The sequence below is a fragment of the Drosophila yakuba genome, chromosome 2L, assembly GCF_016746365.2.
Source record: "Drosophila yakuba strain Tai18E2 chromosome 2L, Prin_Dyak_Tai18E2_2.1, whole genome shotgun sequence".
NCBI classification, from domain to species: domain Eukaryota; kingdom Metazoa; phylum Arthropoda; class Insecta; order Diptera; family Drosophilidae; genus Drosophila; species Drosophila yakuba.
The window spans coordinates 15,864,134-15,888,352 of record NC_052527.2 but is presented as its reverse complement, the minus strand read 5'-3'; the positions used below and the strand labels follow the sequence as shown (position 1 = coordinate 15,888,352).

At 45.8% G+C, this 24,219-nt stretch overlaps 6 protein-coding genes across 6 annotated transcripts in view; 4 read left to right on the top strand and 2 right to left on the bottom strand.

Moving 5' to 3' along the window:
• Positions 1 to 4,675, bottom strand: part of LOC6528397 (protein prickle) — a 60,432-nt gene extending 55,757 nt beyond the window's left edge. The window contains exon 1 of the mRNA XM_015198444.2: positions 3,836 to 4,675. Coding sequence (XP_015053930.1) covers positions 3,836 to 3,873 — 38 coding nt within the window. The 5' untranslated portion in view covers positions 3,874 to 4,675. The remainder of the gene's footprint in view (positions 1 to 3,835) is intronic.
• On the top strand, positions 102 to 1,858 carry LOC6528390 (antichymotrypsin-2). The gene is made up of 3 exons (XM_002089401.3): positions 102 to 1,320; positions 1,405 to 1,555; positions 1,616 to 1,858. Exons 1-3 carry the CDS (start codon positions 361 to 363, stop codon positions 1,726 to 1,728), a joined length of 1,224 nt encoding a protein of 407 aa, XP_002089437.1. The 5' UTR covers positions 102 to 360; the 3' UTR covers positions 1,729 to 1,858.
• Positions 1,903 to 3,825, top strand: LOC6528389 (serine protease inhibitor 42Dd). The gene is made up of 4 exons (XM_002089400.4): positions 1,903 to 2,058; positions 2,436 to 3,322; positions 3,419 to 3,563; positions 3,631 to 3,825. Exons 1-4 carry the CDS (start codon positions 2,031 to 2,033, stop codon positions 3,750 to 3,752), a joined length of 1,182 nt encoding a protein of 393 aa, XP_002089436.1. The 5' UTR covers positions 1,903 to 2,030; the 3' UTR covers positions 3,753 to 3,825.
• Positions 4,676 to 5,631: 956 nt separating the features above from the next.
• On the top strand, positions 5,632 to 6,149 carry LOC6528388. Its single transcript, XM_002089399.4, has 2 exons — positions 5,632 to 5,901; positions 5,963 to 6,149. The coding sequence occupies exons 1-2, from the start codon at positions 5,679 to 5,681 to the stop codon at positions 6,031 to 6,033; spliced, it is 294 nt and encodes a 97-aa protein (XP_002089435.1). The 5' UTR covers positions 5,632 to 5,678; the 3' UTR covers positions 6,034 to 6,149.
• On the bottom strand, positions 6,028 to 7,807 carry LOC6528387 (serine protease inhibitor 42Dd). The gene is made up of 4 exons (XM_002089398.4): positions 7,593 to 7,807; positions 6,641 to 7,524; positions 6,309 to 6,453; positions 6,028 to 6,246 (listed from the first exon to the last, which is right to left on the bottom strand). The coding sequence occupies exons 1-4, from the start codon at positions 7,609 to 7,611 to the stop codon at positions 6,122 to 6,124; spliced, it is 1,173 nt and encodes a 390-aa protein (XP_002089434.1). The 5' UTR covers positions 7,612 to 7,807; the 3' UTR covers positions 6,028 to 6,121.
• A 14,303-nt stretch (positions 7,808 to 22,110) lies between these two features.
• LOC6528386 (cytochrome P450 9b2) lies at positions 22,111 to 24,014 on the top strand. The gene is made up of 4 exons (XM_002089397.3): positions 22,111 to 22,399; positions 22,465 to 22,972; positions 23,036 to 23,672; positions 23,737 to 24,014. The coding sequence occupies exons 1-4, from the start codon at positions 22,194 to 22,196 to the stop codon at positions 23,901 to 23,903; spliced, it is 1,518 nt and encodes a 505-aa protein (XP_002089433.3). The 5' UTR covers positions 22,111 to 22,193; the 3' UTR covers positions 23,904 to 24,014.
• The last annotated feature ends 205 nt before the right edge of the window (positions 24,015 to 24,219 follow it).

Sequence of the window (24,219 nt, the reverse complement as noted above, 5' to 3'; positions counted from 1 at the left end):
ACATATAAGCAGTCAACTGTTTGCATCTTTTGTGTTGCAGTGTCGAACTGAGAGTGAGTTGGCATCCGAACTTGAAATTTGCTCAAGCGCGATACGATAGAATCCAAAAACTGGATAGAATCTATTGTTGCCTCTCGCAGTGAATCTCTCAGGAAATTTTGGAGCTCTCCGCCTCTCGAATCGTGCCGTATCTCTAAAGACCTTCAGTGCCGAGTTCTGACTTTGGCCGGACCTCTCCAATCAATGACCTCAATGTCTCAATATAATTAGAATTTTCATGAATGAGCGCGTAGCCTAGTTGTGTGTAAGCCACTGGATCATTAGCATTAGCATTAGTCGAAGCTCGGCATTTCCCAAAACATGATCCACTGGCGACTACTTTCCGCCCTGCTGCTGGGCCTGGCTATAGCTTTACCGTTACCAGTCGACGGAGAGCTCTCGGCCAGATCGCAAGTCAGTGTCTCGAATCACCGCTTCGGCCTACGTCTAACTACCAAGTTGGGACTAACCCAGCCGGATGCCAATGTGGTGGTTTCCCCCTTGCTGATTCAGGCGGCTCTCAGCCTGCTGTATTCGAAGAGTTCCTTGGGACTCGATAGCCCACTCCGCCAGGCTCTGGAGCTGACCAACGCCAGTCACCCGAAGCTGGCGGTGCAGGACTTCGAGACGCTATTATCGGACCTTAAGCAGTCGGCAGCTATTGGTTGTCGCTTGAGATTGCTGAGTGACCTCTACGCCCAGCAGCGCTTCACCTTCAACTTCCGCGATGAATTCGAGTCGTCGGCCGCCCGCTTGGGAGTCGGTTGCCACCGTTTGTCCTGGGAAAGTGCGTCGAACGCGGCCCAGGACATCAACTACGCCTTTCTTAGCCGCAGCAACTTTAGCCTGGGGGAGCTCGTCAGTGCCCCCCAACTGGAGTCCTTGGCCGAGCACAACACGCCCTTCTTACACGTCTCGGGAGTCACCTTCCGCGCACCTTGGTCTTGGGCCATCGATCCCACCGAGACGCAGAGCATAAACTTCTTCTCCGGGGGAAAACGCGCCCGGCTAGTGGATGCCATGTTTGGACAGCACCGCTACAGGTACGCCGAAGTACCCGCTCTGGACGCCCAGCTCATAGAGGTGCCCTTCGCCACTGCGGACCTGAGAATGCTCATTGTGTTCCCAAATCGGGCGGATGGCTTGGCGCAGCTGGAGAGGAAGCTTGCACAGTCCGATCTGCACCAGCTAAGGTCCCAGCTGGAGGAGCGCAAGGTGGCCCTTACCCTGCCGAAGCTCAGAGTGCTCGTCCAGTCCGACCTGAAGCGGGTGCTCGAGGAGGTGAGTTAACCACTGTTATGGTTTCTCTTGGAACTCTGGATGCGACAGCTAGAAAGCAGAGAGTTAACATGATTTCTCTTGCAGCTGGGACTGGGGAAACTATTCACATCGGAGGTCCAGCTGAGCGAGGTGTTCAGCTCCATCCTGGCCAGTTCGGCTCCACCCCTGGGAGCAGTGGTGCAGAGTGGCCTCCTGGAGCTGCAGGAGGAAGGCGGCAACGCCGAAGACTCGTTCTGTAAGTGATCACGCCAATCTTAGCCCAAGAAGCTGCGTAACCAACCAGCTGTTCTTCTAGCCTTCGGGGATCTGTTCCGACGAGCCCTGCCCCTGGTCATCAATCACCCATTCTTCTACGCCATCGGCAATGACAAAGCCCTGCTGCTGTCCGGCCACATCGTCGACATCTGAGTCGCTCTCTCTAGGCATATATAATTCTCTATTTCAATGCTAGCCCAAGCCAGGTTATCGCCTTATCAGCCGCACTAATAAACAGAATCACCCGTGGCCAGCCAAAGGTGACAAATGATTTGTAAACAGACTCGATCGGTATTTGTTTTTGGGACCCGAGAGTTGCGTTTCGCGCTCTAATCCGACTTGGATCAACCTCCAAAGGCGCTCGGCGATCGCCGAGATTTCAGTTCACATTGCGACGAGCTCAAGTGCGAATCAAGCGGAGCCGGAGACGCCCATCAACAATTTATGTGACGACCATGGCTGTCATCATCAGCTGCCTATTACGTAAGCCCCAATTAAGCGACTTGGTTTGTGCACAGTACAAATTTTGGTGTTAGCTTGCAGAATAACTTACTTCTATATTCAATTGATACTCGGCTTTAATACTTGTTAGCCACAGTTTTTATTTTGGAGATATAGAAAAATTGGGAGCTTGACTTTATCACGATTTTCTAAAGTTAGTGCAAAAGTGATATATATTTATAAACAATTATCCCGTTAGTTTTAAAAGACTTGGTTCAAATCCAATCAAAAGTGAATTATTTCACGCGAAAAATAAGTGCACATTCTTCTGCACTTTTGTTTTCTCTAAGTGTGCTTTTGCGGGGCGGAGCCACCAAGCGAATTGCGACTAATGCCATGTTTCGCATCGATTCTTTTAGTTCTCCTCGCGACAGTGTCGCAGTCCAAGACCGTGGGTTACGATGCGGCCGCCGATCGCAATTTGCTGGCTGCCGATCTCTACAACGCCGTGGGCGCCGATCACCTGAACGAGAATGTGGTCATCTCGCCGGCAACCATACAGAGCTCCATGGCGCTGCTCTTCGTGGGTGCGAAGGGTCAGACGGCAACGGAATTGCAGCAGGGACTGCGCTTGGGTCCAGGGGATGCGGATGCGGTGAGTCAGCGCAGTGGTAGTTACCAGCAGGCCCTGACCCGGGACAACAATTTCCGGCTGGCCAATAACATCTACATCAACGAGAACCTGGAGTTCAAGGGCTCCTTCCGGGACGTGGCCCAGCGCCAGTTCGACTCGAACATCGACAAGCTGGACTTCCACCCGCCGTACAACAAGCGCACGGCAGACGGCATCAACCGGGCGGTGGCCACCAAGACCAACGGCAAGATCACCGACATCCTCCGCCACGAGCTGCTCAACGATCGCACCGAGGGAGTGATCGTGAACGGGGTTGCCTACTCCGCCGCGTGGCAAAAGGCCTTCCGGCTGGACAAGACCGAGAAGCGCTCCTTTCGCACTGCAAGCGGGCAGTCCGTGAAGGTGGACACCATGTGGACGCAGCAGAACTTCAACTACGCCGAGGTCAACTCCCTGGACGCCAAGGTGGTGGAGCTGCCCTACCAGAACCCCGACTTCTCGATGCTGCTGCTCCTGCCCAATCGCAAGGATGGCCTGAGATCCCTGCAGCAGTCGCTGTCCGGAAAGAATCTGCTGGCCGAGATCGGCGCGATGAGCCAGCAGAAAGTGGAGGTGCTGCTGCCCAAGTTTAGCGTCACATTTGGCTTGGGTTTGGAGGCACCATTCAAGAAGGTGAGTAGGAATCCATTTGAGTGAATTTAGTTTAGCTTTATATAAGTAAAGAGTGATTGCAACACTTTCTCAAACACTTTGACTTTCGTCAACTAGCTGGGTGTGCACACAATGTTCTCGAGGGATGGCGACTTTGGCAACATGTACCGCATGTTCGTTAGCCATTTCATCAACGCCGTGGAGCACAAGGCCCATGTGGAGGTCACGGAAGCTGGCCTGGAGCAGCCCTTGGAAACTGGATGTAAGTAGACACCCAAATGCACTGTGCCGATCCCAGTAAAGCTACTAACTTTTCACCCGAAATACAGTGCTAAAGGGACTCTTCTCGCGCTCCAAGAAGTTCGAGGCGGATCATCCGTTCGTGTTCGCCATCAAGTACAAGGACTCAATCGCCCTTATTGGTCACATTGCGAACTATGCCTATGTCTAAACAGAAGTGCTGATCATTTTGTTATAAATTCCAAATAAATACACGCAAAGTGAAATTCTTTTATAAAACTGGATTAAACTCACCTTTCTAGCTCAACGGGCATTTGATTTGGCGTATCCATGTTTGCCGAGCGAAGAGTGTATCCGGAGTTCTTGTGACTGGCGGTCTATGGACTGATGATGTCTTTTCTGTTTCTTTGTCGCTTGATTGGCATGCAGAGGTAATTCACTGGTGACACTGTGGGGAGGGGGCGGTGGCGGGGGAGTTGCCTTTCGGCATTACTTATATTTATTAATCTTATTCTCGGCCGGACGACTGCTGTGCGTTGTTTCCTTTAATCGCGCACATAAATCAACAAAAGCCGAGCCAGCTGACAACAATTTGAGCTTAGGCGTATTTAATATAAATTTCTTGGCGCGTTCGTGAAAAAATCGCGGAGTGCCGCCTGTCGATAAACTGGTTCGCGCACCGAATTAACTTTGGCTCCACCAAATGGCTCAGGCCCGAACTTGCGGCCTAATTGTATTTATGCATGTGCTCGTGGTGGGGGAGGGGGGTGGACACTGCGCAGGGTGTGGGTGAGGGGGTGGCGACTGGCGGCTGGCCATTTAAAATAATTGATGCACATTTCCCGGCCGCTCAAGAAAAACACAACAGCCGCACTGCACTGCCACCGACTGTGGGCATTTCATTATTTTTTTTTTCGCAAACTCCTTTTCCTGGCTCCTGGCCACTCTGCACGCGACAGCTGCCCGATTTGTGGGACTCCCGTTCACCGATTCCCGGCACTAGATAAGCGCAAAAACGCGGGGGCCGTCGTTGATCCGTTCCGTTTTCATGCGTTCCGTTCCGTTACGTTACGTTCCGTTCGCGCACGCGCACATCCGCGAGTTCGCTGTTCGTGCGAGGCGCGCAGCAGACTAAAGGCATTGTCGATCATCGGGGCCAAAGACGAACTCCAAAAACGCCGAACTCCAGCCTGCGCTCTCGCTCCTCCCGCTCTCTCGCTCTTTGGGGGCTCTCTCTCTCTTGCCGAATACCGGTTATCTCGGAAATAGTGGGCACAGATGGGGCCGATATCATTCTCCCTCCCAAAAGTTCGCGACTGCTCTTCCCTTTGTTAGAATGCTCGGCTGCCCCGACAAGTTTCTTTGTTTCTGCGCCTTGTGAGCGGAATTCTAAAGAGCCCATCCCCCATCACCCATCGAAAAAGTGCAGCAGGTGCATGTGCATGGTGCAAGCCACAAGTGCTGCCCCTTCCAACTGCAACCCAGCAGTGGAAACTAGTTTCACCGCCCAAAACTGACAGTTCATTTAGCTAATCCTACATCCCTCTATCATGCGATCTTTTGCTGGCTGCCTTTAAACATGGTGTTATAAGCATCCTGTTTTCATCAGGATTATATATACTTTAGAGTTATCTTTTAGTTAGTCATTAAGAGATTGCTTAAATATGAATTGTTTTAAAAGTGAATTTTAATCTGAATATGTTTCAAGTGTCAAGCCCCCATTTAACCCATTAATTGTAAGGTAATGTAAGGCGCTGCAGTGCATCCAATGGTCGTTGATTATTTTCGGTTATTTTCCCCTGCTTTTTCTGGCTAATTTTGGGGTCGCACGTTTTGTTTGTCGTTTTCGAGTTAAATATTGCAATTGTCATCGGCGATTTTGGGTTTTATGTGTACCTTGCTGCAGTGTTTATTTTTGGCTTGATCGCTGACAGACCACCAAGCTGCAGTTCGTATTATAAGATATCTCCCTGTACTTAACAGGTTTTCTGTGACTTGCATATCTGATGCCCGAATACACCCATAATTGGATTTTTACACCGTATAATGCATTCGGTTCGCCTTCAAATAGGAGAGATATTTCAAAAGTGTGTACTCATTCCCACTTCCTTAGCGTTTCAAATCGGTCGACAGTAAAATGAAGAACCTTTTGGCAGCGTTCTTGGTAGTGGCACTAGTTGCTCTTCCCCAATTGCCAGGAGTTACAGCTCCAAGCGTGGAACTTCTGTCCCATTGTATCGCCTGCCAGGACGAATTCAGAGGCAAGTTGGTCTGCGCTTTCATCAATGGGTGCTACTTGGACATAGAGTACTGCTCCATGCTGGTCTTCAATTGCGGACGCCAGCAGCACCACAAACACCGTGAGAATTATTACAAAATCGAATGGTTAAAAGACACCCTTTAACTCGAGTTTTATTTCAGTGTTCCTGGTGGTAAACGAGGGCAAGTGCCAGCCAACTCGGGGATTCAAATGCGAGACCATGGACTTTTAAATTTTGACACATTATTTATTGATGCAATGATGATTACATTTGAAGAGGTTAATCTAAGTGAAATGTGTGACAATGTGCTTAAATGTGATTAAAACTTGACAATGTGTCCGGTGAAATAGACAGCGTGCTTGTCGCGAATGATGAACGCAAATGGATGATCGGCCACGAAAGTCTTGGGGTCCAGGGGCAGGGACATGGGCACTCCGGCAGCATCTGGAAGACCCAAAAAAAAAGTGGCGTCTACTTGAAATACCTCGAAAAACAATAAGACTTACAGCTAGCTCCTGCCGCCTCGCAACCGATCTCGTTTACATCGATGAAGGTCTTGTGCTGCACCTGTGTGATCCGCGTGCCGATGGGCGAGTCCTGGAATATGTTGCTGAAGTCGGCGGCATCCGAGAACATGGCACTGATTCCCATCTGAAAGGAGAAGTTTCGAAAAAGTCCCCCTTCATTAGATACCAATAGTAAACGGGTTGAAAACTACACCATGTTAATGGTTTACCCGTCAGACCCACGAATAGTTTATAACCCTGTCTCCCTACCGCTTAGATCTTATCTCCCCCTGGAATATCATTATGGTGACCTCTCACCCCTCACCCCTCACCTTGTGCAGCGTGGGTCGGAGGTCCGTGTCGAACTCGAACTTGAACTTGGGCAGGTAGACGGAGACACTCTGCCACTGCCAGAGATCTTCGAGCCGGTTGAAGTCGACGCCCTTGAGCTTCTGCTCCAGAGCCTGCAGTCCGGATCGCTGGTTGGGCAGGATGAACCACATGGTCAGGTTGATGTTCTCGAAGAACAGTTCGATGGCCTTGGCGTCCAGTTCCGGGTAGTCGGCGTAGTAGTACCAGTTGTCGGCGAACATGGTGGGCACCTGGATGGACTGGCTGTCGCTCAGCCAGAACTCTCGATTCCGGGTGTCCTCGTCGTTGAAGGGTCGTGCCCAGCGAGCCTTGAAGTAGATGGCGTTGACCAGGGCCACATTGGTATCCGGTTCCAGGCTGTCCACCACCCGTTCGATCTTGTTCTGCGTCTGCTGCTTAACCCACCGGTTGATCCGCTCCACGGCCTCCGTTTCGCGACTGAAGTCCAGGGGTTCCACCTCGGAGTCGAAGTACTTCTGGGCCACCTCACGGAAGTGGCTCGATACTGTGAGATTTTCCCGGGTGTACACCTTGTTGGCGATTTCCAGCACGGTCTTGGACTTGATATACGAGTGCAGCAGGTTGTGGTAGCTCTCGGCCAGCCCATCCTTGCTCTCCTTGGCGGAGGCGTGGAGGGTCTTCTGCAGTTCCGCCGCGGTCCTGCCCTCAGCTCCGTAGTAGGCCAACCCAAGGGCCAGCTGAATGGACACCGGCGAGATGATCACGTTTTCATCCTGGCGATCTGTGGCCAGGGTTTGGAAGAGTTCGGTGGCGAAGAGATTCCGCTCCTTGATCGTGTTGCCCAGGCCTCCAGGTGCCGAGATCCACACCCCAAGAAATATTACTATATTTGAAAATTGAATGGGATTAGTTTTCAGTTGGGCTTTGGGGATCTTCAGTTCGGGTGCTCACTGCTTAGCCAATGGTTCATTGCGCCTTCGTCGACACCTCCAGACTAAAAGTGAAATGGCCCAGCCACTTGTCATTTATAGCCGCGAGTTGGCCAGGAATCGAGACAAAGCCACGCCAAGAACGACGTCGACTGCAACAGCGACTGATGCGCTTTGCATTACAAGCAGCGTCAAAGAAAAGCATTAAAAACGAAAGGGTTCCTCGGCAGATCGAGCCTTTGAATACCCTTGCCAAACTCATGGATGGTGTTTGCTCGAACTCTAATGCATTTTACGTTGTAGCGTTTACCTTATATAAGTTTATTCCATTAATACAAGAATGTTAGATTAGGTAAATATTTTTTTTAAATATTAGTGTTTAAAAGTGTGCACAACAATTAAATTACAATTGATTCATAGACATCTACTCCTACTCTACTCCCCAATCTACTCCTTTTTACTTATTACTCTTTTAGGTTTTGGCAAGCCGCAGATCATAGTGCAAGTGCCCACTGTAAGTGGACAGTGAGTAAAGGAGGAAAGAAAGGAACCTTTAGGTGGATTAGGTTCTTAACCCGAGCACCTGGTAATACTGGGAACACCTACAGCAGATCTCCCCCTATGGGAACACTGATTTATATCTTTCTCCAGCGCGCTCCCGCTCTCTCCCTCTCTCCCACTCTCCAACTCTCCGGTGCACTTGGGGCTCGGTTGCTCTCACCTTCTGCACTTGTTGTTGCTCTCGCCTCGAGTGGCCGCTGCTGCTTGGGGTTTACGCTGCTGTCAAATTATTTACATGCATGCTTGGACCCAATGCTGTATGCCAAGAGGGGCGAGGGGCGGCGGGCCGCCCTGAGATCAGGATTGCATTAACTCTAATTTCTCGTTTACGAACACGAACCAAAATGTTCAGGTTTTATGGCCTTTGCATTTAATGAGTTATTTTCGTATTTGTTTAGATAATGCGTCCATAAACAAAAGGCAGCGGGGAAAACAAACAGCATTGCGCATAAATTGTTTATCGGGCTTGCAGTTACCACCCCCCATCCCCCATCCCATATTCCAATTAACGGCATCACGCACACACAAACTTACGAAATTCAGATACCTCAGAAGGAAGGCCAACATCCAATCGAATTCCCAGCGGGCTCAAAAGAGGGCTCCAAGACCCCAAAACGATAGCCAATTTTTTTTTGTGCCATCAAAGACCTGTAACGGGGACCTTTGCCGGTTCTCCTGCTGATTTGGCAAAGTCCCGAAATTCGCCGCGGTTATTTATGCACGTTTTGTGTGAAATGCTAATAAATTTTAATGGAATTTTAAAAACATGCTTTATGGACCCAACCCGAAAACAAGCCAGAAAAGTCCTCCTCTTCGGGTGTCATAAATTGGCAGCTTCCGTGGGTTATTGTGGTCTTGCTGCTGTTTTGACTGATGGGCAGCGCTTCCTTTGGCCCGCTGATCTTGCATAAATACGATATAGATATAAGGCCCAGGAATCGAGCAGCCGATGGCAGCATTACAAAGCACAAAAACGCTTCGCTCATAACACTTTCAATCGGTGGCTGGGGGATGGGGAAGGGGGAACGGGCTGCCTTAAATGCACAAAACCAGATTCGGCTTAGCCTTATATAATTCACAACCACCAGTGCAGCACCACTAGTGAGCTGCGTGTGAGTGTGTCCTGTCTCCTGTCTCCTGGCAACAGAGGACAGTGGACAGAGGATAGAGGAGCGGAGCTGGTGCTGACCGTTCTGATTGAATGATTTCACTGATCGAGACAAAACATGTTAAAGATCGTGAGATGCCGGGCCGCAAGGCTCTTGCCTCTGCAGATACACACGACTGCCGGGGTTTTGGATCGGAAAAGGGCTCGAGCGGGAGGCACACTGAGCGAAATTGGGAAGGGAAAGAAGCGCACAACTCACCTGCACTTCTAACTTCATCAGTGATAGTGGGCGAACCCCATTTAAGGGCAGTTGTGTTTTACTTTACTGAATATTACCTTCTTTGGAAATGTACCTTAAGTCTGGTATTTCTATACAAAGCATAATAAGAAACTAAGTACGAAATCTAAGTACAAAATATATTATGTACATATATTATATGTAATATTCTTATATATCATAACTGCGGAATCTCAACTTTCTAGTTTTTATTGTTCCTGAGATCTCGACGTTCATACGGACGGACAGACTCGACGGACAGACAGACGGACGGACTGACGGACGAGTCAGATCGACTCAGCTATTGATCCTTATCAACAATATACATACATATTATTATATGATCGAAAACGCTTTCTTTTACCTGTTACAATATTTTCAACGAATCTAGTATACCCTTGTAGAGTAAAAACAAGCAATTAAAGTAGCTTGGAATGAAAGACTCGCTGCCAAAACACAACACTTGAAATGTAAATGGAGGACTTGCAATTTCTCCCTGTGTACCCATCATGCAACAGCAGCAAAATGCTGCTGCTGCCGCCGCTGATAAAAATAAACTTGGCAGAACGTCTTGCTCCCGCGGGGGGCGGGCTGCCCCGCTTCTTGGAGCTCGATCCTCGACGCGGCTTGGAAAACCATAAGAATGATGAGGCAGCAACACGAATTATGTGATCGCTGCTGCATCTTGGCTCGCTTGAGCTTGGGCTTTGGTTTGGACTTGGGCTTGGAGTTGGGCTTGGGCTTTCCTGCTGGCCGTGTGCGTGCGAGTAACCAAAAACCAGTTGGCGATAGAGCAGATCGCAAAACCTCCCCAAGCAGCACCAAAAAATAAATAAATAAATACACAAGAAGCAAAAACAATGGCAGCAATCGCTCTTCTCCTGCTTCTGCCTTTGTTCCCACTGCTGTGCTTTTTATAAACAATAAATTTGCACATAACTAAAACAGAACCCTCGGCATTTGCATAGTATCGAAGATGTATCCCCGGGGGATTCGTTTGGCCTGTGCGTGTCCTCCCATGAGGTAAACAATTCGGAACGGGGTTTGTTATAATACTTCGATCGAGATGGTGCGGGAGTCAAATGAGTGGAAGCTCTTTTCTAGCCTGGTTTCATCTTACTTGCTGTCATCGTGTTTGATTTTCCAAATGGGAATGGGAATGGGATAGGAAAGACAAACAATTAAGCAACCTAATAGTGTTCAATTATAATCTGGCCTCCATCATCCAATTTAAGATCAAGAAATATATGTACAAAATTGGGTTTCTCATGAATATTCATTTCAAGTAAGCGAAACTTCGCCTCTTATAAACTTCAGTAAGAGCTACATAAGTCTTCTCTCCACATAAATATAGAATGGATTTGGCATTAATACATTTAGCTATTCTTATATATTTTACTATTATTTATTTTAGGCGGATTAATTGTAATTGGAAAAATATTTCCTTTTCACATGCTAGCCCATCTTTAATTTGTAGTGGCATTGTAAAATATTCAACTTTATTGAATTAGCCACAAGCATCAATCCATATTAATAAAATTTCATAACAGCTTTTCACGGCTAGACCAGTCTGCATGGAAACACCCTGGTGAAAACACTTGCAAGTGCGGTCATAACAATACTCGTAAAAATAAATATACTTAATGGTCACCAATTCTAATAAATATCAAGCAAACGAAAGTCATCCGCGAATGAAGGTCCAAGCTGAGCACCTGTCATCTCCGAAGCGGTTTCGACTCCACTCCACTCACCCCCATCACCCGCATCACCTGGCCTGGGGACAAGTTGTCCACAAGTGCGGTAATTAGCTAAATGCCGCTGCCCAATCTAATCGGCAGCTCCAGCGAGGCACTTTAGTGAAAACTGAGAGGCGTTGGTCGTCGCGATTTAGTCTGCCGCCATCGGAAAACTTTCATTCAATTGCGGCAGCAGCTTCAACGGCGCAGCAAATCAAGCGAGGCGCATATGCAAATGGACTTCTCAACTTGCCACACTCTGAACAAACACTGAAATGCATAGTTTTCTAAATTCCGTTTCCAAAATATGAATATAATGAAATATAGGTTAAGTACTATTAATGCATTCAGAAGAATAAATACAATTCATATCTTCTTTTCGCCTTGAGAACTGCGTGCAAATGGTATTTAAGATGCAATATTCAGATTTCCAGGAATAGCTTTATGTAAGTTGCAAGTGAGTAAGTTCTGAAGGAAAGTATTTAAGCAGCATCCTAAATACCACAAGTATTTGTTTTGCACCATCTTAAGGACATTTCCTACACATTATTAGTCAGTGCTCTCAAAGCCTAGGCACATCATTCTTTAGAAGATTGAAGGAATGCACTGCCACCCTGGTTTCAGTGGACTTTTCGAGACCAACTTCAAAGTCCGGCCAGGCGACAGACAAACGCAATGCAACAACCACCAGAACAGCAACAACTCCAACTGCTGCAACATGGATGACACGTCAATCTCGAGCTGCCCACTAGGAGCATGTGCATGCAACATGGAACTGGAACTGGAACTGGATTTGCCATTCGAGAAGTCTCAGCCGCGACAAATTAAGCTGCAACGACCAGAACGACTCCTTGTACTTCCCATTAATTAGCTCTAAAATAAACGTACCCGGGGCGAGCGGTCCACACCCCAGCCTTTCGTTTTCTACGAAATCACGAACATCTATCAGCGGCAACATGCCACACCACGTTGTACACTGTCCGTTAAGGCATCTGACAGCCGCCTAAGCAGTCAATTGATATGCCCAAAGTGGGCAAAACCAACATCCGATCCATCCAGCTGGCATCCAGCTTTATAGAAGGGCACCGATCCACCGATCCAACTCGATCCGAATGAACTCCAATTGAAGATGATACAGAATATAACGAAGAACGCTTCCATATGATGAACAACATATCAATTTGGGGTGGTGGTGCATGGCCTTCACCCAGTACACTGCGATAGGAATTTAGAAATCAATCAACATTATTCGTAAACTTAATGGAACCTTAACTTAAGCTAAGCTTAATTTAAATAAGTTAAAACCTGAGTTCAGTTCAACGATAATGTTTTTTCGATACAAAACTTCCAATACTTGACTTTAAATGCAATTTAATACCTACTACCTATTTCCTTCAAGTGCAGCCGCTCAGCGCTATTTTGGCAACCTTCGACATTTATTTGTCTATCGCACAGAAATGTGTCCATCATAAAACGTCAATTAGCTGATTGAAATCAGCGCATGTGCTCATCAATTATTTCAATTTATGGCCAACAGGAAATTGCGGTAACTGCCACCGCGCAGAACAAATGACATGATCAAGATGCCATTGCGGATTGGGCCCGAGATTTGGGCTCGGATGCCATCTAGGACCGCGGGCTCCAGATCCACGCCGGACCAGCTTTCCTTCTATTCGCCTCCTATTTCGATGGCGTAGTTTATGTAACGATCGCCGTTTGGGGCAGCGGCTGCAACAAATGTTGCAACTTTGCAATGCAAATTCCCGGGCGGAGATGCATTCGGAATGAAAATGTTTGGCCAAAGCACACTCCCAGCGGGAATCACCACGATGCCGATAATGATGATGATGCTACAATCCCATTGGCAAGCGACGAACTGCTGCGATCGCCCTGCAGGAAAATGTGCCTGTCCAGCTCCAGAAGCTCAGCGAATTCTCCTCCCGCTCCTTTTGTTTTTCAAGCGTTTTCGAGTATGCTAATTTGGTTGTCAAAATGACACATCCATTTCTGGGGAAGGCGCAACGAAGGTTTCACAAATCCGCTGGCTCGCTTGTCCCGATTTCGAGCGGCAGCCTAAAGATATGCAACGGTTTTGTTTTCATGATGACAGCCAATTAAAAGCAAGAAGGGGATAGAAAATATCGCATGCGATAAAAGCTGCAGTACACTGAAAAGTATGTTTGTTCCCAGAGTTCAAAGTGTATTTCTGCTATTAAGTACAAATTAATAAAGGATTTTTCATATAAAAGGTTGTATGTAAAAATATGAATGTCATTCCACAAACTTTCAAAGTCTGTCAGAGTATATAAAAATTATTTCTGCTACATAAAAACCTGCATCCAAAAAGATCCGGCGTTTAAAACCATCATAACTGACAGCAAAAAGCATCGCCACATCCAGCAGCAACAGCAAAAGATGTTGCAACAGGAGCAGTTGCAACAATAGCGTGCGCAAAATTGAACTGTCTGTCAGTTTTTGTGCACTTTTGCACAGCAAGTACTGTCAGCCAATTCATTGGCGTTTGGACCCGGCCTAAAGGCGTGAGAATGGCAACAGAAGTTTAGGGCTTTGTTTTCCACACACACACATACTCCTTTTATGTAAATTCTCGCGATATCCCCACACACACGTTTCGGCGTTTTTAAAGCGGATTTTCCGCAGTTTTTTACGATCTGAGAGCAGGGCTTAGGACTATTTCGGGGTTCTACTAAGTGGCGGATGGTGTTGTCAGTAGCTAAATTTACTGCCCGACACGCCCTGCTAAAATAGTTTTAGAGAGTGCGTATTATGAGGCCCACGCAGACAGTGGCGCCACACGAAAATGTGTTAATGTGCGAGATTCCGATTCGGATTAGGATTGCGATTGGGATTGGGATTGGGATTGGGACTGGGCCTGAAGTTCGCCGTGCACACTGAGCCCACAAAGTGACTAAAGTGACATTTAAATGGGACCGCCCTAAAGTATGCAGTGACGTGTGGACTGGGAGTGGGGACTTCAGAGTGAGGACTTCGGAGTGGAGACTTCAGAGTGGGGACTTTCAGAGTGGGGACTTTCAGAGTGGGGACTTTCAAAGTGAACGAGGAACGGCGGGTGGGGTGAGGACACTGAGTGGGTTGTCGGTGGCTAGAACGCGGCTAAACAATTGCAAGAGTGTAAAATGCGTTAAGCCAACTGAAATGAGAAACGCTCGACCTCCTTGCTGCACCACCACCCACCACGGATCCCCGGCTTAGCAACTTTTGATGATGCCCCAACTGCGACTTAGTTTCTAGATGGATGTGTAGCTCGTTGTTGTCGGCGAGCACTGAGAGAACGAACAATGGAATTTCCTTGAATTATATTTTTAACAAAACTGACCAAATACAAATCGACCAATAAATAAATGCTCATTCAAGTAAAGTGAATAAAATATAGTAAAATAGTTTTAAAAGTTCCATATATTCAAGAGTACAGTTTTATACAACTTTGTTTTTTCTGAGTGTAAAAGTGCTTTGTATGTGTTTGAGTGCAAATGTATTTGTGCCGGATTTATTTGTGGCAACACAAAGATTTTTTAATGGCATCTTTTGTAGCAATTTTTTACACACTCCCCTGGCTCAGCCCAATCCCATCCCCAGCCAAAGCCATTTCATAAGCACCCCCATGTGTGTGAGTGTGTGGGTGGGTGTATTTTTGAAGGACGGGGGGTTTAAGTCGGAGAAACTCTTTTTAGCACAAATAAACTTGGCTACATTGTTGCCCGGCTTTGGCCATCCCCCCCTTCCCCCGAACATAAGTCCCCTCTTAACAGGGAGGAAATGGAATGCGAGTGTGTGCGAATGCCTTTGAGTGTGTGCACTCAGGCAAGGTGTTTGCCTGTTAAATTATATAACAATGCAATGAACTGTAAAATACGCAGCTAAGTGCTGCTCCTTAGAGCTCCCGCCGCACCCCCTCCCCCGCCCCTTGGTCTCAAGTGCTGAGTATGTGACTAGGATAGGGAGAAACTGGATTGGCCGCAAAAAACTAGAATGATTCATAATTGGACGGAGGTGACTGGAAAACCTTAACTCCCTTAATTAGAGCATGCCAAATTAAATGGGCAAATTATGGAAATATCCGGAATATATGAAAACTGTTATACAAAATTAGATATGTTGAGAGTTATCGCTATGTTAACGTTTATATATTTTTATAATTTTAATTATTTTAAAATATTTTTTTATATTAATATTTATTAAGTGAAGAATTTGTACATCATAATATTGTATATTAAATCACAGAGTGTAGAAATATTATTAAGAATTACCAATTTTAAAATATTGAAGTAATGTATTCATAAGATTGAAGAATGTTTTTAAAGGTTGTGCCAAGTAAGATTTATATGCTTTTACCTCAAGGCCAACCGTTTCCCAGAATCTACTTTCATTTCGGCACGCCACGAGCTGCGTTTAATAATGGAAAACTAAATTAAACATTAAGATAAAATTGAAATGGGAAAATTATACAGCGCCAACAGTTATTTTATAAAACAAACACGCGTGGAATTCGGCAGTCAGGCACGCTAATGTGGGCTAAATATGAATTACCGCGTAAATATATAGTGCACAGTTAATTAAATCATAATGAGCTCTTCACATGCAGCTGAGTTTTACTCATAGCATTCTCATAGGCGAAATCAATTAAAGTTGGCATACTTTTGGGGTGCCGCCCAAGTTCAGTGTGCGTGTATTGGTGTTTCGTCCTTACACAAACACACGAAGCGAAACTTTTGCAGTTTGTGGTAAACGCTTTAATATGAGAACAAAGCCGAAGGCCATTTAAATTCAAATCAAACCCAAATGACTTTACTTATATGCGAAATTGAAGACGACTTCGATAATGGAAAGTTGGAAGGGCAGGGAAGCGAAGCTACCCTCGTGGAAATGCAAAAGAAATAAGCACGGCGACCCTTAATTTAAAGATTACATTTCCCCCCATTTGGTCCTGTTTGCTTTCAATTGTTTTTATCAGTTTACATTCGAAAGTAACAAAACAAAAATAGCAGAAAAACTCCCAACGACAAACAAATAAAACTCATCTACCGAGGGAGACGAGAGATTTAGCTGTGATTTAGTTGGGGAATCGCTGAAAAGCACATAAGCTTCTTGCTCCCCATTGGCCATGGACTTTATTGGCATTGCTGTCAGCGGAACTCCGGCATTGTATTCTATTTGTTTCGATTTGTTTGAGGAGCAGCTGAGACTGGAGCTGCTGAAAGCTTCGATTTAATTGAAACTTTGCCCATTAAATGGCTGAGTGGAGAAATGAAAAGTTTCCCCGCATTTTGCATACTCCTGTGGCGCAGCATAAGAGCATTACTCATATTTTCCGGGGGAGGCGAATGGAATGGAATGCAGACAGGGTTTCCCAAGACATTGCAAATGAAATATAATAAATGATGTCACACAAGGCGATGAACGGCAGCTTGTCAAAAACACATGTGTCTGAATGAGACGCGACTAGCAGGGTGGGGTGCACTGCAAAAAATGGTTAGTTTCGTTAGAAAGATCATTAAAATGTTTTTTTAAGACCACTTTTAAACCTGGGCTCATAAATCAGGTGTTCTCAAAGCTAGATTTTGAATATAAGAACTGGATATTGGAATTTGGATTTAGGAAACTTATAGTTACGCTACGACTACTTATAGTATTCGGCTTACAAGTCTTTGGAATAAAGGGGAGCTTCCTAGCTAATTTCTCTCGGTGAAAGAGGAGATGAAGCCCTCAGAAATAGACAACAATAATGATTGTTTCGCTGGAGCAGTGAAAACTTCTGCTCGAGCACCGTGCCACTTCTGATCCATTGTTATACGATGCATACGGCTCCGTTCTGTTCTGTTACATTTACGCTGACTGATGCGACAATTTGTCATTTGTCGCAGACGCGACTCAGGAATCCACGCGGGGCAAGGACACAGGCAAGTTGACACAGGCTGAGGGGAAACTAGTCTAGAGGTATAGCAGCTGGGCAACTGGGACTGCCACCAAAAGCTGCATCATCTGGCCGGAGAGTAATCATAATTTCCCAGCAAGTGAAAGTGAGGACCAGATATGCAAATATCCAACAGCTTTTAGGACAAAGGACGACTGACCAAATAGCTCCTGGCCCGGACGCAAAGAACAAAGTGCGATTATCAGGGAAAAGGCCGGCTATGAATAATTATTAAAAATTTAAGAGCGCACGCACTTCATTCATGAGCATAAAATAAAAATTTAATGGCATTTAAGTGGCCCCCGGCATGTCCTCCTCAATGTGCCGGGAGGACACATCCCATCCCCCACAATCTGAAAAAAAATATATTTTCTGGCAGGCACAATTAATATTATGGCGTGCCAGCCAAAGTTGATGTGGCACCTTGCTCAGTCCCCAGGATAAAAAAGCGCAGGAAGCACTTAGCGTCGCAACATGCGAAATAAAAAATTGTGTTGCCGGCTTTTCAGTGGAAAACCCAGAGGGCAGGGTGACTTCCACTGGAGTCGAGCCATTGAACCTGTTTCGGTTGGCTGGCAAAGGTCGAGGAGGAGTCGGAGTCGGAGTCGCAAAAATGAAACGCCAAATAAATAAATCGAGGCAGAGCAGAGCAGTAAAAATGCTCATAAGTGCCGGGCCGTAACTCAAACTCAAACTCGAACTGTGTGCTCTGTCCAATTACCTTGTCTCGGCACAATTGCCCGCTGCCTTTGTTCGTCCTTATCGTCGCGCTTATCGGGGGCATACTGTCGGACCGGTCCTAATTGAGCTAATTTCCAGGCGCATCCGGGCTAGAGAGCTAGAGCCACATTCCTTACGCTCTCGGCATCCATCATCCGCTTCGGAGTTGCGAACTTATGCAAAATAAAGATGGAGCGTGTACGTGACCAAGTGCGTAATATGCAAAAATTGTAGCCACCTACCACGCTCTGCGAATCCGCAACTGAATGTCAGCCAAAGGACGAAGTCGCACAATTTATACGTATTCTACATGTATATCCTGCATAGCAAGGACTCGGAGCTTGTCAGACAAGTCATGGCCATGTAGGATCACCGGAGCCACGCCATTTGAATTCCTAAGCAGGCAAACAAGCAGCAGTAGTCGCGGACTGAGCTGGGGGAAAGTAAAAGTTTTCCTTTAATTTCGGACAATTTATTTTAATTTGCCGGAAAAGGCAGCTGGCATTCTCACTTGCAAATCATATGGCGCACAATTAAGCGACGCTTTCATTAACAACAAAAGCGAATCGCAAGGAAGTTGAATGCAGTGACATGGAGACCGGCTCTGTCATCGTCCCGATTCCCAACTGGATCTGCCAGGAGTCATTTCCCCTGCTGAACACGGTGCGTATGATTGATGCAGACTACCAGACGCCGCAAATGTAATTTGCGAATGCTCACAGCGCTCTGTCTCCCTGGGAATTCAGTTGACAGATGAAGTTTTGCATAGTTTTCCGCTAGACCAAAATTTTCTGTAGTGTTAAGGAAGCAGTTTTGCCAAGGAAAATTACAGATTTCTAGTATATTATTCTACCAGAGAATTATCAAAGCATCAAATATTTAGCAGGCCAAAATCAGTTTAAAAGTAATCCCTGGAATACTTAGCGATTGCGAAAAGAAGTAACGAGAGATAAAGCCCCTATAAAAGAAATATTTTAAAACCCATAAAGAACCACACTCCGTCTAATATTTGTTTGCAGTAAAGTATTCGCTTATTAAAGCAGCATCGATCTTTGTTTTGGGCGAGGTAAATTCAATCAAGTTCTGCCATTTGCAAGCCAAATTGAAAACATATGTTTCAGCCTTGGCATTTTACTTGGACTTCAGACAAACAGAGACTGCCAAGCTACGAAACCTACTTAAAAATGTTGCACACGTACGGCCAATTGTGAGGCAAACAGTTCGGAGGAGGAAAACCGGCAGTGGAGTCAAGGAACTTTGCCGACACATCCCAAATTCCCCTGACAGGCTGGCGCAGGCAGCTTCATCAGGCATCAGGCATCCGCATCCGCATCCACTTCCAGCCTCGTCCACATCGTCATCATCATCGGGCACATCATGAGGCTCATCAGCATCAACTTGTCTGTCCCTACATCGCCCCAAGAGCTACTAAATTTCACGCAATCACGACCATACACACAGAGTCCTTCGTCCTTCGTCCTTCTTCAATCCTCCGTCGCTTTTTTGTGTGCTCGCAACTGCCTAATAAAATATTTAGTTGCTGGGAGTCATTGACAAGTTTGCAGACAAGGTTCTTCGGTCTTGTGGTCTCTTTATGCTCCTTGATGAGACAGATACGATGCTGTCAGGTGAGTTGTGCCTGTATTTCACCTATTTCCCCGGCCACCGCAGCACTGAGAAAAATACACCAATCTTCAAGTTATATATCCAATGAATTTTAAATTTTATTCTTTAACATTGCACTTAAGCAAAATAAAACTAAACAATAAAAAGTAAGTTTCGAAACTAAATACAATTCAGATGACTAAGATAAAGAAGATCCCATAATCAGTAACATTTCTTTTTTTTTATGTTATACCAAAGTTTTTTCCCAGTATACCGATTTGCAACCCCAGTTTTTACGATACCACAAACGTATTAAACCGTCATTGAAAGCGTTTTGTTCCACGAAATAATGAAAAATTCAGTAACCAATATTTAAAAAGCCATCAAATCAAAGGAAGTGCAACAATGTGTGATCCCAAATCGGGAGCCCTACCCCCGGTTTTTGGATATCCTTTCAACGTTTAATATCTCATCAAGTGTTACGCTTTACGACTACTTAAAACCCCATAAAAACGAAACAAAATAAAACTGTGGCAAGGAACTGGCAGCAGAATTCGAAACAAAATCAACGCCCAAAGCCGTAAATTTCCCTCCGTCGCTTTCAGACGGATTTTCCGAGGAAAGCTGCTGAAAGGAAAGCGAAAGGAAATGCAAAAGGCGAAATAGCACAGCAGCAATAGCTACAAAAGCAGCGACAGCACCCACATTTAATGATGCAGCATGATTTGCGCATAAAAAGAAGCGAAATAGAATGGAGTGAAATGAAATGAAATCGAAGGGCGGCGGGGGGCGGGGGGCGGTGGGCATGGCAGGAGGCATTATAGCCTGGCAGACGTCGGGAACTGCTGGGCAAGCTTTGATAAAATGCAGCTCTTCCGTCCACAATCACTAACATCCTCGCAGGCTGAATATGTTTGGACACACATATTTATATATCCTAACACTTTAGTCGCGCATAAAATGTTAAAGGACCTTCATGTGCGACGACACAGCGGGGACTTTCAGGATATGTATACATATGTATATACGGGATTTTGAGTGCATGCCTGCTGCAGAGGGGTGAATAAACCGTGCGAACTAGGGGAAAAGCTAGTGGATCCTAGGAAAGGATTAGGGAATCGCAAATTCAATACATTCTCTGAACGTCATGCAGATAAACTAAGTCCCAAAACGAAAAAAAAATTGTAGAATATAATATATTATTGCATTTTGTTTGTTTTCAGATTTTCTAGTCATAAATAAGTTGGCGTATAATATGTTTACTTATTACATATTACATCTAATCCGTACAAGATGTTGCTTAGCAAAATATATATGAAATATGAATTTTGAAAATTAAACAAAATATTATTAACGTATTATCCTAACTTCTTTACAATAGCCGCGAAGCTTATCGACATATAGTTTGCATGTACTTTCTTCTTCGATCGCCCTTTCATAAATATTTTGTTTGGTTACAAAGTTTCTAAGCCCGACAAAAGACAAGTAGAAAAGAAAACACAACTTGGCTCGGTAACAAAACCGTCTAAATATTTAATTATATTTCTTCCATTACGCTTGCGGCTAAATTGGTGTTTTAACCGTTTGCTCGTTATATGCTTTTGTTGGTGGCCTCAACCTTCCGTCAATATGTTAAATATTCAAACTGCGGGCCGCAACATCAACAAAACTATGAGTCAAACCCGTCTTGGGCCAGGTTTACATCACATCCAGTGGTTGTGACATGATAAACTGGAGTTCTAGCGGGGTGACATAAGCACTGGGCGATGGGGAAAGCGAAATGTTTGCGCGAACTTATCCAGCTAAAATCTAACACATAGCTTTTCCTTCTATGGGAAGAACTCGATGAAAGCTTTAGCCTTATTTCATCAGCCAGGTCTAAATCACGCACCCGTATCAATATTTGAGAGTTCCATTTAACAACAAGTCCAAATGGGCAATGAAATACAATAACTGAACATCGAAATACTTTCCCTTGCCACAGGGGCCAATTCTTGAAGAATAATCAGTTATCTGCTATTCGCTATATTTAAAAGGGTATACTAGATTCGTTGATCAGTAAGTAATAGGCAGATTCTCGCTCAGGAAAAAAGGCCGAGTCGATCTGGCCACGTCCGTTTGTCCGTCCGTATGAACGACGAGATCTTAGGATCTTTCATATCTTATTGATATGAAACAAATTTTTGCTGTATCAATCCTAATTTCGTATGGTTTTTCAGTGTTTACAAATGCGACTATACCATATTTCGTTGCTCTGTGTAGTTATTCGTTGTCACAGATTAGATTGCCGTATATGGCCATTTGATTAGACTTTCAGAGAGAGAGAGAAGAGTATCTTTAAAGCACTCTCGTTGAAAGTACTCGTAGATAGCGCAAAACAAAAACACAACAATAGGTGCAAAGCACAACAGTTTGCTGTAGTCCCGCAGCCCGCAAAGATTTAGCAGGGAGAGCGGGCTAAGAGCTAAGTGATCTATGTGTGAGTTCGCAAAAACCTGGCTGAATAAAAGCTCGAAACCTGTCGTGAGCGTATTTACTTCTAATCATATCTATACACAGGTATATTTGATAGCAGCCTGTATAAATTGGCGTGTCGGGTAATTGCGAAAATCAGTGTGCAGTGGTTTGCATTGGAACAGGAGCTAGAACGCTCATTGCTAAAGATGGCTTTGCTAGAAATTTGTCTTGCCCTTGTGGTTATCGGTTATCTGATCTACAAATGGAGCACGGCCACCTTCAAAACCTTTGAGGAGAGGAACCTCTACTTCGAAAAGCCGTACCCGTTTGTGGGTAATGTGGGCGCATCAGCCTTGCAGAGGGCCTCCTTCCAGAAACAACTCACCGAGTTCTACGAACGCACTCGTCAACAGTGAGTAGTTTGCGACTGACCTCAAGTTATTCAATCGGTACTCACGGCTCATCATCGAAATGCAGCAAACTGGTAGGCTTCTTCAATCTGCGCACTCCCATGATCACGCTCAACGACCCGGAGCTGATCAAGAAGATCTGCGTCAAGGACTTTGACCACTTCCCCAACCACCAGCTCTTCATCATCTCCAAGGAGCGCCTGATCAACGACATGCTCAGCGTGATGCGGGATCAGCGATGGAAGCACATGAGGAACACCCTCACTCCGGTCTTCACGGCGGCCAAGATGCGCAACATGTTCACCCTGATGAACGAGAGCTTCGCGGAGTGCCTGCAGCACCTGGACACCTCTGCGAAATCCCTTCCCGGCAGAAAGGGATTCGAGGTGGACATGAAGGTGCTGTGCAACAAGCTTTCCAACGACATCATTGCCACCACCGCATTCGGACTGAAGGTGAACTCGTACGACAACCCGGAAAATGAGTTCTACGAGATCGGGCAGTCGCTGGTTTTCTCCCGAGGACTTCAGTTCTTTAAATTCATGCTATCCTCCTTGGTGCCTACGATTTTTAGCGTGAGTTTGTCAATAATCGATGTGCACAAAGAAGATTATATATTCAAGCTTTTCCCTCTCCAGTTCTTGAAACTAACTATCTTCGACTCCGCCAAGGTGGATTACTTTGTTCGCCTGGTGGTGGATGCCATTCGGTACCGGGAGAAACACAATATCACCAGGCCCGACATGATCCAGCTTCTGATGGAGGCCAAGAAGGAGTCGGAGGATAACTGGACCGACGACGAGATCGTTGCCCAGTGCTTCATCTTCTTCTTCGCCGCCTTCGAAAACAACTCCAATCTGATCTGCACCACCACCTACGAACTGCTCCACAATCCCGATATCCAGGAGCGCTTGTACGAGGAGATTATCGAGACAAAGGAGGCTCTGAATGGTGCACCTCTTCATTACGACGCCGTGCAGAAGATGACCTACATGGACATGGTCATCTCCGAGTCCCTGCGAAAGTGGACTTTGGCCGCCGCCACCGATCGCTTTTGCTCCAAGGACTACACACTCACGGATGATGATGGCACCAAGCTGTTCGACTTCAAAGTGGGCGACCGCGTCAACATTCCCATTTCCGGGTTGCACTGGGATGACCGCTACTTCCCGGAACCCAGAAAGTTTGACCCGGAGCGATTTAGCGATGAGCGAAAGGGCGACATAGTGCCCTACACCTACTTGCCCTTTGGCGTGGGACCCAGGAATTGCATAGGTGAGTTAGCCAACGGGTTACGACATGGAGGAGAAAAGCTTGAAGATAAACATTTGCATTGCAGGAAATCGATATGCCTTGATGCAGGTCAAGGGTATGCTATACAATCTACTGCTGCATTACAAGATCGAGGCTTCCCCGAAGACCACCAAGGATCTGTGGGGATCGGCGCGTGGATTCAACTTTACTCCTAGGTCCGGATTTTGGATGCACTTGGTGCCGCGTAAGTAAGTTACCTGATGGGTTACTTGCTCATAGATATACATATTTGACTGCTTACTATGATTTATACTTACTTTTGATATTATAAAATAAAATATGTAACAAAATTACAAAGAAAAATGTTTTTTATATATTACAAGTACTGTTATCAATCACGAGTACGATAAATGCCACTTTAGCTGATAAATAATCGTAATCTTCGTTTCTACTCCATGATGGGTAAAGGGAAAGGCAAAGCAAGAACCAAGTTGTTTACCGCCAAAAACTTATAGCTACATTCATCAGATAACAAAATAAATAAACAAATCGATGAGAGCTTTGTTCT